Below are 16,448 nucleotides of genomic sequence, written 5' to 3' on the forward strand. Positions count from 1 at the left end.
TAAATATTTCCATAAGGTCATTTATAATATAAGAGATAAAGTCATCAAAAGCATGTAATTTTACAGATAATAAAACAAAAGCTATATCTCAGAAAGAGCTGCATTTCAATGATATATTAAACCCAATAAAAAGGTGTCATGTTCACATTGTTTATTTTCCCAAACAAACACAAGTTATATAATATATGGGTGATAAATTTTAACTGAAAATCTTGGATTATAAATACTCAGGTTATTTTATGGTACTCTATGGCCCAAAAACAACTGAAGTATGAGATTACTGGATAAGGGTAATAAAAATGAGAATGTGATCAATTTCATTCATCAACTTGAATGTTAAATATTATTTTAGGAAATTCTTTTCGGCACAAACATTGACTAGAAGAATTTATTGACAAATTTTCATAGAGTCATCACAGTAAACTATTTCTATATATCAAATAATTAACTTTTCATTCTGATAATATTTAACAGAGTTGTAAACTAATATACCTTGCTGGATATATACACATTAAAACTAATACCCTTTGGGCTGAATTTATTTAATTAAAAGTATTTGATAAATGAACCCATGCACATTTCAAAATTGCATTTTCTAGGATCATTTTAATATTTGTTAATTTGTTAATATTCTCTGATATCTGTTTATATTATTCTGGCTGAAATAATTTTTAGAAGAAAGTTCAGAAGTAGATCAGATTACTTCTTAAAAATAAAAAAAAACATCAATTTTCTGTAATTTATAAACATAATACATTTTTGCTATGAAAACTTAATGGTACCATCTCCCATATATAATACAGAACTTAAAATAATCTTTGCAAAAGTGGGAAATACATGTCTATTGTCTTACAAAAATAATGTTTTATCAAATAAAAAAGTCTCATAAATTGAAAATTTATAATTAATTTGCACCTTTAAAATCATTGTCTAGAATTCTTTCAAAACAGCTTTGAAAAACCCTCGTTTTACATATGACTAGAACTTCTTATAATCTTTATTCAAACTACAGGCTGGAAAGGAGTTCAGAAAGTTGTAAATGATTGAAAACTCACCTCTCAGCCAGCTCAGGGGCATCAAGGAAGATTTCCCACACAGCTAATTATATTCTACCACCCACATCTGATGGGGAATAGAAGTATCAGTTCTGCCTATTCCCCAGCAGGGACCTCTATTATTGCTCTCAGAGCACTAGCATGAAAAAATGCATTAGGTATATCCTAAAAATGTCTCTCTAATAAAAAATTTCTTCAGAGAAGCACATTATGGCTGCAAAGAAAAAATATAAATGTAAAACTACACATACAAGGAGTAGGTCTGGGCCCTTTATCATACTTCTCTAAATTAAGAATTCGGTCCCTTTTTTCCCAATAAAAGATTTTTACCAAAGTAATGTTACTTTTCTACTGGCTAGATTACAGCAGAAAGATAAAAAGGAATAAGGGATTTGAAAACAACAACAACAACAAAACATTGTGTAGCATCATTGAAAATCACTAAGGAAATACTAGCAGTTATCTAGCCTTAATAGGGTTGCACCACAAAAATCAAAATTTATCGTTTTTTTTTTTTTTTTTTTTTTTTTTTTTGCTACACTCCAGTTTTTATTTTTTATTTTATTTTTTTATTTTTTTTTGAGGGATAAAGGAGTTTATTTCATCTTCCGTTTCCAGGTTACATACAATCTATCATTGTGAAGCAGTCAAGGCAGGAACTTGAATTGGTCACGTCACACCCAGAGTCAAGAGCAGAGAGAAAGGAATGCATACAAGCTCACTGGTTTGTGCTCAAGAAAACATTATTTTGAGTGAGGTAACCTAGACACAGAAAGACAATTATCACATGTACTCACTCATAGGTGGTTTTTAAACATAAAGCAAAGAAAGCCAGCCTACAAACCACAATCCCAGAGAATTTAGATAACAATGAGGACACTAAGAGAGACTTATATAGAACTAATCTACATGGGAAGTAGAAAGTAGAAAAAGACAAGATCTCCTGAGTAAATTGGGAGCATGGGAACCTTGGGAGAGGGTTGAAAGGGAGAGGCAATGAGGGGAGCAGAGCAAATTTATCTAAATACCTTTGTTAAGATACATCAGAGACTTATATGACTAGTTAATGCTACAGCACCTAGAGAATGTATACATGGTGGACGTGAAGGTAAAGCTTATCACATGTCACAGAGGAATAATTCATCACAGGAACTGTCACAGCACAAGTTCAGCATACTCTACTATGTCAACTTGGAATATCAAGAGCAACATAATTAGGAATTCACAAGTTATATAACTTAATATACGTCCTGCGTCATTCTGGAGAACTGTATTTTATTTAAAAATCTAAACATTTTTATTAAATAGTTTCACTTCACTGATGTGGGATTCCCCCCTGTGTGCTGTCATTACCATCAATGAATAAAGAAACTGCCTTGGTCTGTTGATTCGGCAGAATGTAGGTAGGCAGAGAGGACTGGACTGAATGCTGGGAGAAAGAAGGGTGGCATTTGAGAGACACTATGGAGCTGCCAGAGACAGAAGCTGGGAATATTAACCAGTAAGCCACAGGTACATAGCGATACACAGATTAATAAAAATGGGCTAAACTGATATGTAAAAGTTAGCTAATAAGAAGCTAGAGCTAATGGACCAAGCAGTGATTTAATTAATATAATTTCTCTGTGATTATTTTGGTTCTGAGTGGCCAGGATGAACAAGCGGCTTCCTCCTACATTTTACAGAGTGTATGAATGTATGTGTGTGTGTGTGTGTGTGTGTGGGTGTGTGTGTGTGTGTGTGTATGTGTGTGTGTGAGAGAGGGAGAGAGAGAGAGCGCATTGGCATGGACACGTGTGTACATGATTGAAGAAATATAGGGGTCTCAAATATAGGGGATGCTAATATAGTGTAATCACAAAAAGCATCCCAATTCATCTTAACATAAAACAGAGCTCTTTTATTTCCTCATTTCCCAATATCTTTTTCTTACATGGAATAATCACATTTATATGATCTAGTGTGAGATTCTTTTCAGTACACAATATGTATTAACTAACTGAAAATAGTATTTCAAATTACTTATTATTATTTTATGTTTGGAAGCTTTGACTTCATTTATCCAGTTAATAAAAATATATAACTGGACACTCTGTAATCCCCCCACAACTTCCTAATCCTATGCTATATGTAGTAAATTTAGAAGAGTAATGTTTTGTTAGATCCCAGCAAGTGAGGCACACGCAAGTCTATGTTTATGCAGTTCTATCCTGATTGTGGTGTGTACACTCCTTTAAGGAACATAATTTAATATTAACACTCATCTAAATAATTAGCAAAGCAGGATATTAGAAAAGCAAAGATTCAATATCTCTTGATGCAGCATTTCTTCATATGTAAAGATTTTTCTTTCAGATATTGATGATCATGTATTATTCTAGAGAAAGTCAATGGAAGTAACAATTAGCTGAATTTAAGCACAGTGTTATATAAAATTCCTGAATGTGATTGTTAGGAAATCTACGTATTTTTAAGCTTCTACTTTAATTTAAATATTGATAACCATAGAAAGGAAGCAAAATATCTACTTCTAATGTACATATGAAAATCCAAAATATTTGAATATTAAATAAAGTTATAAAATATTTTATACATTAATTTATTGCCTAATTTTGAATATATAAATGTCATAAAATGTTTGGATTTTATATTAAGATTATTTTCTTGAAACCTAAGCTTAGTTTTCATATTTATTTTCACTTCTTTTTTAATAATTTTTAAACTTTAAATTTATAAATACCCATTTCTGCCTCACAGAATGCATATTCTAGCATTGGAAAAAGACACAAATGAAGTAAACTACAGCCAAAACAAATTCTTCTATCCAGAATCAGACTTACTTAGAAAATATTACATATTGTCCTTCATCTTTAACTATAATGATATAAGTGTGCTATTATATCTTGTATATTTTATTTTCTATATCAATACAAAATTTAAAATGTAGATAAATGGAAATTCTTCAAATGACTGAAACTCATTATAATAGTGAAAAGTCTGGTCTAATTTTGGTAATTATTTAAGCAGTGAAAGGAGATTGGAAGTCATAAATTTTTGTGGTAATAAAAAAAGACGATAGAAATGGATTACATCCTTATACTTCACTGGTCTTTTTCCCTTGAAAAACAGACAAGAGTACACTCAATTTTTATTAGCATGGAGCAAAACACAATGAGATATTCTGATAATACTAGGCAAAATTTGTTAAATGCAATAATGCAGAAGTAAACTCCTTGAACTGAGTAGTGAGTACACATGATACAGAAGTCAAACCTCTACCTGTGTGCATTGTAGGTTAGCTTCATTGCTCAAATTGACATATTTGAATATGGCTAGAGCATGTCTCAAAATTGTATATTCATTATTGTTTTTAATTTGATTTAATTCACAATAAAGCAAGAAATATGTGTGTAAGTGCATGTGTGTGTATATGTATATGAATATTTGCATAACACACACACACATATATATATATATATATATATATATATATATATATATATATACACTCATACTCTTTGTCCTCAGTGTGGTATATTTCTTTATGAATTTGTGACAGCTAATCTTGGTTTTCAACTTAACTAATCTGCAATTGAGTTAAAGCCAACCAGTTTGGTACTCCTTTGAAGATTACTTTATTATATCACATGAATTAATACGAGCAACCCAAATATACATTCTGATTCTGATTGTGGCCTACATGGAGGAAGGAAGATGTTTACAGTTTGCCTACTTTCATTTTCTCTTACTGGGAAGTACATTTATCCTGTCTCTGAGGCATTATTTTGCTGACGTTAGAACATACTTCTTCAAGATTCAAACAAAGATTGAAGAAGAGTTGAGACTTTTATTTTGATGAAGTTAATAATGATCAGATTATCAAACTTTCAGAAATGGCAATGCCATTGTTGGTTTAGCTAATGCACATCCTATAAGCCATTCTAATAAATTGTGTGTGTGTGTGTGTGTGTGTGTGTGTGTGTGTGTGTGCATGTACACAGAGTGGTTCTTTTAGAGAACCCTAAATAATACAGACTAGTGAGTCCAAACGTCTGCATATCAGAAATGAAATATTTGTTACATAAATGACTGTCACTTTTCCATCAATTCATTGCCTACATTTTATAAAACTAAAGTTTAAGGATTTGTATCAAGTATGTTCGTCTTTGCTTAAGGATGGAACAGCAAAAAGATAAAATAAAACAGAAAAAGTGCAATGCAATTTTCATAGATAAGAAATAATTATAGGAACTTTCAGTAGAGATTTTCAGGGGACTTTAAAAAATTCACTGTATTGTCTTTGAATAATTGAGGTTTAGGTGATTTTTTTTTATTTCTTCTATTTTTTGCTAATGTTGAAAATAGACTTTTTTCATTTAATATATTCTGATTATAGTTTTAAAATAAGAAAAGTTCTTATTTCAGAGCAAGACTGCATTCCTGTAGTGGGTATGATACCACTGAAACACAATGCTTATATGTACGTATGTATGTTATATAACATAAAACACATATATAATGTAACATGTATATTAAAAACTGAAAACATCCTTGAAAAGACTGAAGCTATATTACAAAATTGTTTTCCTTGGGTTATTAAAACATGTAAGGATAACATAACTTGGAGGGGAGTTGGAAAATGAACTCTATTTGGGAGGAATTGGGAGAGGAGTTAGAATTGAAGATGATCAAATTGTATGTATAAATGAAATCGTCAAGAATTAGTAAAAATATTATGTTAGAAAGTATTATAGTTTTATGATAGGATCATAAAAACTTAAATAGATATTTTCCGGGAGTTATAACTAAAAACTCAGTCCAGGTTCATTTAATTATTACTAGCTTTTAGTTTATGTCTATTTGTTAATTAGAGTGAATAAAAATGGTTTAATTATTAAAATTAGGCTGAGTCATACTCAGTAAATATGAAAATAAACATACAGTTCTTTCCTTTTACATGGAAAGATACATCCTTTGAAGACATGCAAACACAAGAGGAAACAATACCATTTTAGCTATATGCTTTGAAAGTAATCATAGTTCAGACCACAGCTAATACATTTTTACATAATAAAAATAATGTGTTTGAAATTGGCTGTTCATGTTTATCATCAAATTGAGGATATCACTTTCAGGGGCAATCTTTTCAAAGTTATAATTAAATGAATGACAGTCACAATGAGTTGTGAATGATTTGTTTACTTATGTACCCATTATGATTTTGAAAAATAGTTATATAGTTGAAAGAAAGCTCACAGAGTATGTGTGAGAATGGACTGTGTCCTAATTGAAATATCATTGGTATACTCTACAGAATCTTTTGCAATATTGCATCGCAAAATATATTTTAAGATAGGGTTGTTTCAGAGCCAATTACTGGGAAGAGCTCCCAGTCAAAGGAGGGCAGAAGGATTGTAGAAGTCAGATAAGTCAAGGTTTGGCAAAACCACTAAGACAGCTAACCTGGGCTCATGGCTGTTCAAGGACTCTGGATTGACAACTATGGAGCCTGTGCTTGTGGATGACAATTATGTAGCTTGTTCTTTTTGTTGGGCTACTAGTAATGGAATCAGGACCTTCCCCTGGAGATTGAACTAGATTTTTTTAGAACCTATTTTCCATACTAGGTTGACTTTCCCAGCCTTGATAAAGGGGGAAGAAATTAATCCATCTGAATTTGATGTGCTGCAGCACTTTGCTTTACTGAGGACCATGTGAGGCCTGCCCCTTTCTGAAAGGAGACAGAAATGGAGGAGGCATGAATGGGGGGAAAAAAGGGAAGCAAGGGACAGGAAGAGAGCACGTATTTTATAAGTGATCTTATTTTTTGCTTGTAGTTCTTACCATGGAGTCAAAAGACTTAAAATGAATGTAAAAGTCATACATCAAGTAAGTACTAAAATGGAAAGTCGCAGCAAAAGCCTACTTTTTCTGATATTTTCCATGTCTTCCAATCATTATGGATGAATATCTATGCCTTCATAAATAACCTGTCTTGAACAGCAATAAGGATGCATGATGGAAGAATTTATTCAAAATAATTAATAGTGTTAAGCAGAAATTTGAGTAAGTAATATCTACTTGGATCACTGATAAGCTCTTTAGATATAAATTTACACATTGCTCACACCAATCTTTTGAAAGGATCATGACTCTTTTTAATATGGAATTATTTGCAATCTAAGAAATTAGATTGCTTAATGGGTATGAGACAATTCAGAAGGTTTTAATATATTGCTTTTTTGTATACTCTAACAGTATTCTCTGTCTTGGCTTAACCTGTACATATTTAAATACTATATTAAGTACTTTAGATAAATAATTCAGAGTTTCTAATTTTTACATAAAATATACAGTTAAAAATGCAAAAAAATTAAATTAGACTTTAAGTATAATGAGACTACATAAAAATAATTTATTGTAATAACAAGTAAATAAATTATACAGTATAAATTATATACGAATTTGTGATCTAAAAAATCATGAGCTAAAGAAAATGTCTTTTGGTTATGGGAGTTTGGGTCTCTTTTTCTTATCTCTTTTGAATTTAAAAATGCTTTCAATTTAAAATGTTTTAATCCAAATGTTTCCCCACCCCAAATTCCTCCCAACCAATTTTATCTTCTCACTCTTCCTCACGTAAACACACACACACACACACACACACACACACACACACACATCAGAGTAGGAAAAACCATAATAAAACAGATCTAAACTAAACAAATACTATGCCACCAAAAAGTCATAAAATCCATTTTGTGTTGGGAGACTGCTCATTGTGATGGGGCCTGTCCTGGAGTTTTGTTGATAAGCCCAGTGATATTGAAGAAAAATGGTTTTTTTGTTGCTGGAAAGTATCAGTTGTAATTGGCACCCATAATCTCATAGGAGGGGCTTTGGTGGAATGTGTATGGCCTTGTTGCAGGAAGTCTGTCACCTGGGGCAGGCTTTGAGGTTACCTGTGATCAGAATACTTGTCTCAGTCGACTTCCTATTGCTTGCAAGCCAAGATATAGTCAGCAAACACCATGTCTGCCTGTTTGCTACCATACTCCTTGCCATGATGATAATGGACTGAATCTCTGTAACTATAAGCAAACCATCCGAATTATATGTTTTCTTTATAAGAGTTGCTGTTTTAATGGTGTCTCTTCATAGCAATAGGTCACTCAGACTATCATAGAAGCTTGAACCAGGGACTGAGGTATTGTTGTGATAGGCCTGGCTATGTTTTTGGTGAATGAATTTGGACTTTAGTAGTTTGAGTTAGGAAAGCAATGAAATGCTTTAAGTGTTAATTAATGGACCATACTGGTAGGAACTTGGAAAACAGTGGGGCTGAACCTGAATTAATGAGTAAGAATGTTAGTATGCTGCCTAGAGGCAGTCCTTATGGTGTATGTCACTGAAGACAGTGACTGCTTTTTGTGCTTTTTCAGAGTCTACCCGAGGCTGAAGAAAAGACTTTGGGTTAATTCCATTGGTAGAGGAAATCTCAAAACAGCTTGTATAAATTCTGTTGTGTGATATTAGTGGTAACTCTACTTAAGATTTATAATAAAAAAAGATGCAAGTTGAACAGGGTAAATTATAAAATGGGAATTTTGAGAAGAAATAGAGCACCAGGAAGTGAAGTGGAACTCAGTCCTGAATTAAAGGAGAGAGAGAATAAGAAATTAAGTAAAGGGAAGGGTGACCTCAGGGCAAGTCTCCAAACTGTGAAAAGGAAGTAAAAAAAGTTTAGAGCTGGGTGTGGTGGAGCACACCTTTATTCCCCAGCAGTGGGACAGCAGAGAATGGCTGATCAATAAGTTTGAGGCTTGACTAGTCTATAGAGCAAGTTTCAGAACAGCCAAGGTTAGGCTATAAAGGATTAAAAATTAAGGGTATAAAGCTGGCAAAGTTGTAATTGAAGGAGGGGATGATGTTCCAGCTCTAGTCAGCAGCAGAACTTAGACGCCTTGGCCACATGGTTCTGACTTTAGAATTAAGGATAGAAGAATCAGGTTATGGAATTTGCCTCAGAGCCTAAAGAAACTTTCTGAAGCCAGGCGTGTTCAAGGGTTTCCATGAATGGAGGATTAGTAAAAGGCCATTGCTTGAAGCTGTAAAATTGAAGCCTGGATTCCCTTGCCTTACCCAAGATGTTGGAGATGCCAGGGTCATGGGACACCAGCCTAAGAGAGCTGCTAACAGAGAGTGAGGCCAGCCCAAGACAAACAAGTTTGTTGCAGTTACCAAAGCTGAAGGGAATGGGAGAGCCGAAGAGTTTTTGACATTAGACACAGAGATGAAGAAATTGGAGTTTGCCGAGCTGGTTTTAGGTCTCGATTTAGTTCCTAGCTATGTTCCTACCTTAAGTTTTGGAAGGGAAATATATATCCTGTCCCATTATATGTTGGAGGCTTGTGGTCTACTTTTTCATTTTTATTTTTTCAGTGATTACATTTAAAAAACTGCATGAATCTCAGAAGAGACTTTGAACTTTGGACTTTAAATCATTGTTGAAACTATGATAAACCATGGGAACTTTTCAAGTGGAACTACATGAATTTTGCTTTGTGATATTGGTTACAAGCTTATGGGGGCCTGGGAGGAGAATGTGCTAGTTTGAATGCAATTTCCCCCTATAATCTCTTAGGGGGTAGTACTATTATGAGGTGTGGCTTTGTTAGAGTGTTTATGTTTTGTAGCAGGAAGTGTGTCACGGTTGGGCAAGCTTTAAGGTTCCTGTGTCCAGTATCTCAAGTGACTTTCTGTTGCCTCCAAACCAAGATATATCCAGCACCATGTCTGCCTGCATGCCACCATGCATCCCACCATGATGATGGACTGAACCTCTGTAACTATAAAGGAGACACAAAAATTAAATGTTTTGTTTATGAGAGTTACTGTAGTCATGGTGTCTTTTCATGTCAATAGGAAATCCTAACTAAAGCATAGTTATAAACATGTCTAGAAAGTAAGACAACTGAAAACTGTGATACTATGGTCACAGACTTCTAAAATGTTATTATCACCAAGCTTACTGGGCTATTAACATATGTTGAGAAATATTATTTTAAGGTGTGTCACTTTTGTTTGTGCTGAGTAACATCTGTTTAATGATATAAAGATGTGTTCTTTTATTTATGCTGCATTTGTTTAACTCTACAAAGTAGTGATTCTTCCTCTGTCTAAAATACATGATGGTCTAATAAAGAGCTGAAAGGCCAAAAGCCAGGCAGGACAGGCGGGGCTGTCAGGAGAAATGAGAAGCAGGAGCAGCAAGAGAACAAGGAGAGTTGGACTCTAAAGGGCAGGCACCAAGCCACCAGCCTGCCACAGAGTAAGAGTAAAGGTAAGATATACAGAAAACAGAAAAGGTGAAAGCCCGGAGGCAAACGGTAGTAGCAGTAATTTAAGTTAAGAAAAACTGGCAAGAAACAAGTCAAGCTAACGCCAAACATTTCTAAGAATAAGCTTCCATGAGTGATTTTTTTTTTTGTTTGTTTGTTTGTTTTTGGAGACAGGGTTTCTCTGTGGTTTTGGAGCCGGACCTAGAACTAGCTCTTGTAGACCAGGCTGGTCTCGAACTCACAGAGATCCGCCTGCCTCTGCCTTCCAAGTGCTGGGATTAAAGGCGTGCACCACCACCGCCTGACTCCATGAGTGATTTTATGGGACCTGGGTGGCAGGCTCTAAAAAATCCGTAAGATTAAAATATACACAGCAAACATATTCACAAACTTTTTAAGTTTATTACAAAAGAAGAAACTCTTTTAAATACCTATCTTTGACTATTCCACTCTTATTTCAGGTTTAAGAAATGAGTTGATATATAACTGGCTATAATACAAAAGAGAAACATTTTATACTTATTTCTGCCTGTCAAACACTGTGGAATAAATAGACTGAGGCTACTGACGTGGACAACCACACTCAATACTTTTTACATGGGCTCTGGAAGTAAATCAAACTTAGGTTTTTATGCTTGCAACTCAAGTATTTTTACTCCAACACCCATTCTTCATGTTCTCATCCACGGCAAGAAACTGTGGAATTTTTTTTTTCCCATACGTGAAGTCTGAAAATTCTGCTACCACGAACTCTTAGAGTGCAATATGTAACATTGGAATGCAGTGAAAATACGGTCAATTACATGCAACAACAATTCATGGACTACTATGTCTCTACTAGCATATTATGTTTTATAACACAAGTATAAAACAGGCAATCAAAAACTGTTACTTCATAGAATCTTTTTAAATATTTTTAAGGATGAGTACCTCTTCATGTTGTTGGAAAACATATTAGTGTGGTTCCTAAAACACAAATATGGATTTTCAGTTTCATCAAAGCCTTGATTGCACTGGACTAAGTGGCTGTTATTACTAACTGTTGTATTTTCCAAGTCACAAGCAGAGTTTTACACAGTATTGTTAATAATATTTTCCTATTCAAATAATTAGTTCTTGAATTTAGTCTTGATAAAGAGCCAGGAAGCTAAAGTCTATTTCCTGAGTGTCCTGAATTCAACTCATGTGGCTCCAAATAAATATATTAAATATTCCTCAGCTGTGAACAAAAAATATTGAATTAACTTCAAGGTTGAAAATACAGAATCTGAATTATTACAATATCTCCTAGTGATATTGCTAGAAAATTCAATGTCATGTTAATTTCCATAACTAAATTGATACACTCTCAGTCCAACCAATAAAATTGAATATTCAATCAGGTCATAGGTGTCACACTTTCTAAAGATCATTAGTAATCAAAATTCACTTGGCATAAGCTTTGCAACAAAATTATTGACATGAGACAATATACTTTTCACTTTGTCATTAAATTAGGAATTTAATACATGTTATAATGATTTCTGTAAGCATGGAAATATTTTCATTAAATAATCCAAATGCTATTGGCAAAGCTGAGCTGGTATATCGGTAAAAAATGAAATTTAAAAATAATGGCCTGCCTTCCTAAAAGATCATTTCAATTATTCAATGTGTATTTTCTGTTGAGGAAAATAGGGATACTTTCAGGAAAGAGACATAATGATACATAGATAATAAGTCAGAATGCTTAAAATGGTGTTAGAAATATGATAGAAATTAGATTAATTTCTTTGTCTATTGTATGAATTTGTATGAAAAATTATATTTTTACATTTAAGTTTTTGACTCTAACTTAAGCTTTTTTTTTATTTAAATTTATTTATTTATTAAGGATTTCTGCCTCGTCCCCACAACCGCTTCCCATTTCCCTCCCCCTCCCCCGATCAAGTCCCCCTCCCTCATCTGCTCAAAGAGCAATCAGGGTTCCCTGACCTGCGGGAAGCCCAAGGACTGCCCACCACTATCCAGGTCTCGTAAGGTGAGCATCCAAACTGCCTAGGCTCCCACAAAGCCAGTACGTGCAGTATAGGCATCCTCATGAATATTAACCTTCATCAGGCGATGAAAGGAGACAGAGACAGAGACCCACATGGGAGCACCGGACAGAAATCTCAAGGTCCAAATCAGGAGCAGAAGGAGACGGAGCACGAGCAAGGAACTCAGGACCACGAGGGGTGCACCCACACTCTAACTTAAGCTTTTAAGAAATGTTTTCTTCAATAATGATACTGCTTATCAAATCAAAAAAAAAAAACAAGAGATTTCTTTCCACAGCTACTATGGAAAAAATTTCTGTGTGGCAGGTTTGAAACAGCTTGGAGCATAGCTGTTAGAGTAAATATCAGATGTTTCTGTTTACTTGATGTTAATTTATCGATGAAAATACCAAAATAATAGATACTTCATGTTCAGCATGTACATATGAGAGTCTCAGTCAAAGGAAGAAAGTGAGATAACATGGAGAAAAGAAGAATTTTTAGCTAGACAAACATTAAGAAATCAGTGAATTTGGTATATACAGAAACTCCTAAGAAGGGTAATGGTATGAGCGTAATTACTTGAATCACAGAAATATGCTAAACTGAAACAATTTATTATCATTTTAGATTATCTGATTATGTTTTCGCTAATGTTGCCGACATCAGTGCATTTTAGATTTCCTTCCTCTTTCCTACCAATCCCTTTGTTTCTTGAGATAGGAAATTTTTAAGGAAAAGTCTGTAATGCTTCTGAAACATGATGGTGGCCATGAACAATTTATACTTTTATTTTTAATTGAACATATAAAACAAACCTAGTGAATGTACATAATTATTTTTCTAAAGAGTTATACACTGTTAAAAATGTCATCAAAAGGACACAGGAAAAATGTCAACACATTCTTTCAAATGAGAAAAGAACTAAACTGACTTCCTTTCACATTATGATTATAATATGCTGTTGAATCCAACATGGTCAGGTGAAAGGACAGGAAGTGTATTGTAGACTAAGTAGTTACTAATTTTCCTATTATCACATTAGTAAGCCAAAGTGCATTCACTAATTTTATTATATATATATATATATATATATATATACATAAAATGTTGTATTAATTCATTTAAATTACTCCAATACATATAATGCTACCAAAATATTTTTAGAGATGTTAAATACCAATTCCAGTAATGCCATTACCCCTTTCTCTGTTTTTCTATTCTACATCATTTCTTTGTTTCTTGTGTATACTTAAATTATCATATGAGTAATTCTGAAAATTAGCAATAACAGAAACTCATGAAGTACAGTATACAGTAATACTTAAACTCTGTATAACCTCAATTCTTTGTCGTGAAAGCTCATCAAAATGCTGTATGTTTGTCCTGATACCTTTTTGTTAGAGATTTCATTACACGAATTCAGAAGCCTATGCATAAAAATATGCTTGAAAAGTAAAGGCTAAATGATTGCCACAGTTTTTAAGACTTTATTTATACAGAGAAGATAGAATCTAAACTATCATTATGTTCTTTTAGGAATTCAGTGTATACCAAAAAAACCTCAAGAAAGTCACTTTAAATGTAACATTAATAACCTAGAACTTTGTAATTTATAAAATATATTTTAGGTGATAGTAATTGACTTGATTTTCTCCTGTACAATAATTTTTAAACTTACTTTACAGTAGGTTTAATAAGTAAGTCATTTATTTAGTTTATAGAAGTTGGTAAATTTTATACTTCTGTGTTTTTCCTTCTAGAAAGAGCAGTATTACCTTATCACCTTCAGAAAATGTGGCTCCATCCACTGCTCTTTTCCAGGTGATTTCTGGAATAGGCTCGCCTTCTGCCTCACAGATGAGTGTGACATGACCATTCTCAGATGTTGTCTCATTCTGAAGTTGTAATATATGCGGCTGTACTGTAAAAATTGTACATATTATTCAATCAAATAAATGAATAGCCCAGAAAGGTTACTATTCACAATGAAAATTTCATACTAAATCATTACATATTTGAATTGTATGAGATGACTAATTTCATAGCAGTTACAACTTACTTTCTAAAATACCAAAAAAAATCAAATAAGAATGGGAAAAATTATAGATAATAATCTTTATCTATTTTTATTATAATTAATGTATATCCTTATAAATCAGTATAAAACATAATTCCTTTCAAAATTTTGCCAATTTGGTGTAACATTCTTTTATTCATTTCCTAAAGCCACAAAATTGAAATCTCCTACTAAAGAAACATATCTGTAAGCATCCAAACACAAATGAACACATTTAGAGCATCTCTTTAGTCATTTCTTGCATTTTAACTTTTAATGAGCTCAGCAAGTAGACAAATGTTTACAGCTTATTTGATACCTAAGGTGTAGAGTTAAAAATAATCATGAAATTATCCATGACATAAAGAGATGTTGAAACATTGTTCTGCATGCAATTACAAGTGACTAACTGGGGATGTAATTAACTTTAACATAGCTTTATATCGGTGTTTCTCAACCTGTGAGTCATAAGTCTTTTGCTGGGCTGTGGGGGATGAACAACCTTTTCACTGTGGTTGCATATCAGATATTCTGCATATTAGATATTTGCATTATAATTCATGACAGCAGCAAAATTACAATTATGAAATAAAAACAAAAATAATTTTATGGGATGTCACCACAACATGATGAAAATGGTCACAGAATGAGAAAAGGTATGACATTTTTTTTTATAATAAAATATACCTACCTTTACAATTTACATAATAGCACCATGTTTTAAAATGTGGAATTTGTGTTACCTGTCTGCCCTGGCTAATTCCTCTGGTGGTTTTGTTTTGTTATTGTTGCTGTTCTTTTGCTTTGATTTTATCAACTTGACACAAACTAATGTCATCTGAGAAAATGGACCCTTAGTTGTTTCCTCAGGACTGATGTGTAGACAAGCCTGAGGAGCATTTTCTTGATTGATGGTGACTGTGTGAGGAAACATCTCACTGTGGGTGAGGTCACCCAAGGCATGTTGTCCTGGCTTGTAGATGAAAGAAAGCTAAGCAAACCAGTTAACTGCTTCTACTTGCCCAGTCCCATGCTTTCTGCTTTAGTTAGCACCACCTCTTGGTTTCTGCTTTGAGCTCATGACCTCTGTAATAGAGTGTGACCCTTGATTTGTAAGAGGAAATAATCCATTCTCTCCCCAAGCTACTTTTGGTTATTGTGTTTCCTCACAGCAAAAGAAAGCCTAATTAAAACACAGCCTTCCTTTCTTGCTCTCTCACTCTCTCCTTCCTTCCTTTCTTTCTCTCTCTTTTTTCTTTCTTAATTTGCAAAATAAAATCGATAAGATCCTAAAATCCAGGTGTATGTTGTCAGTACACTTAACTTTAAGAATAATACACTATCAGTATAATTAGCTAGAAAATAAAATTAAGTTTTTCTTAATATCAAAATAAGATCCCTAATACCAGGAATGTCTTGGATAAAGTTTAACATATTTTACATTTATTCCTTTTAACTTTTTTAGATATATTTTATCTTTCAAAATAAACACAGATTTTATGAGTGGTCTTCACAAGGTGATCACAAGAATGATGTGATGTGATGTTTTGTGCATCCTTTCATGTTTTAGCAATCCTAATGTGTCTCTCTGCTCTCATATGCTAACAACCTAATAAAAGAAGAAATGATGACAAGGTATTTTCCTAGCATTTGTTTTCTTTTGTCTTAAATATAATATCATTACTTTTTTTTTTTAATTTCACATCATGCACCCTAGTTCTGCTCATTTCTCAGTTCCTCCATATTTGCCATTCAGCATTGCAGTGCCCCCCCATGAAAATAAAATTTTGGAGAAATTAAAATCAAACCAAGTGAAAAGAAAAATGAAAATGTGTTGGAGAAACAGGAAAGACAGAAGAGCTAAAGTTGGCTTTTGTTTGTTTGTTTGCTTGATTTGTTTTGGTTTAGTTTTCATTCACTGTTATTTCTAAATATTTACTTTACACTAAGGAATCTTTACTTAGGTTGACCAATG

At 33.2% G+C, this 16,448-nt stretch overlaps 1 protein-coding gene across 3 annotated transcripts in view; it reads right to left on the reverse strand.

Moving 5' to 3' along the window:
* Nucleotides 1-16,448, reverse strand: part of Ncam2 (neural cell adhesion molecule 2) — a 402,352-nt gene that overhangs the window by 131,711 nt on the left and 254,193 nt on the right. For all 3 annotated transcript variants that reach the window (XM_041678551.1, XM_041678550.1, XM_041678552.1), the window contains exon 8: nucleotides 14,193-14,338. In XM_041678551.1, the coding sequence (XP_041534485.1) occupies nucleotides 14,193-14,338 (146 nt within the window). The remainder of the gene's footprint in view (nucleotides 1-14,192; nucleotides 14,339-16,448) is intronic.

This window comes from Microtus oregoni, unplaced genomic scaffold, assembly GCF_018167655.1.
Source record: "Microtus oregoni isolate MIOR12 unplaced genomic scaffold, Mior012 000030F_ref0000283, whole genome shotgun sequence".
Classification (NCBI taxonomy): domain Eukaryota; kingdom Metazoa; phylum Chordata; class Mammalia; order Rodentia; family Cricetidae; genus Microtus; species Microtus oregoni.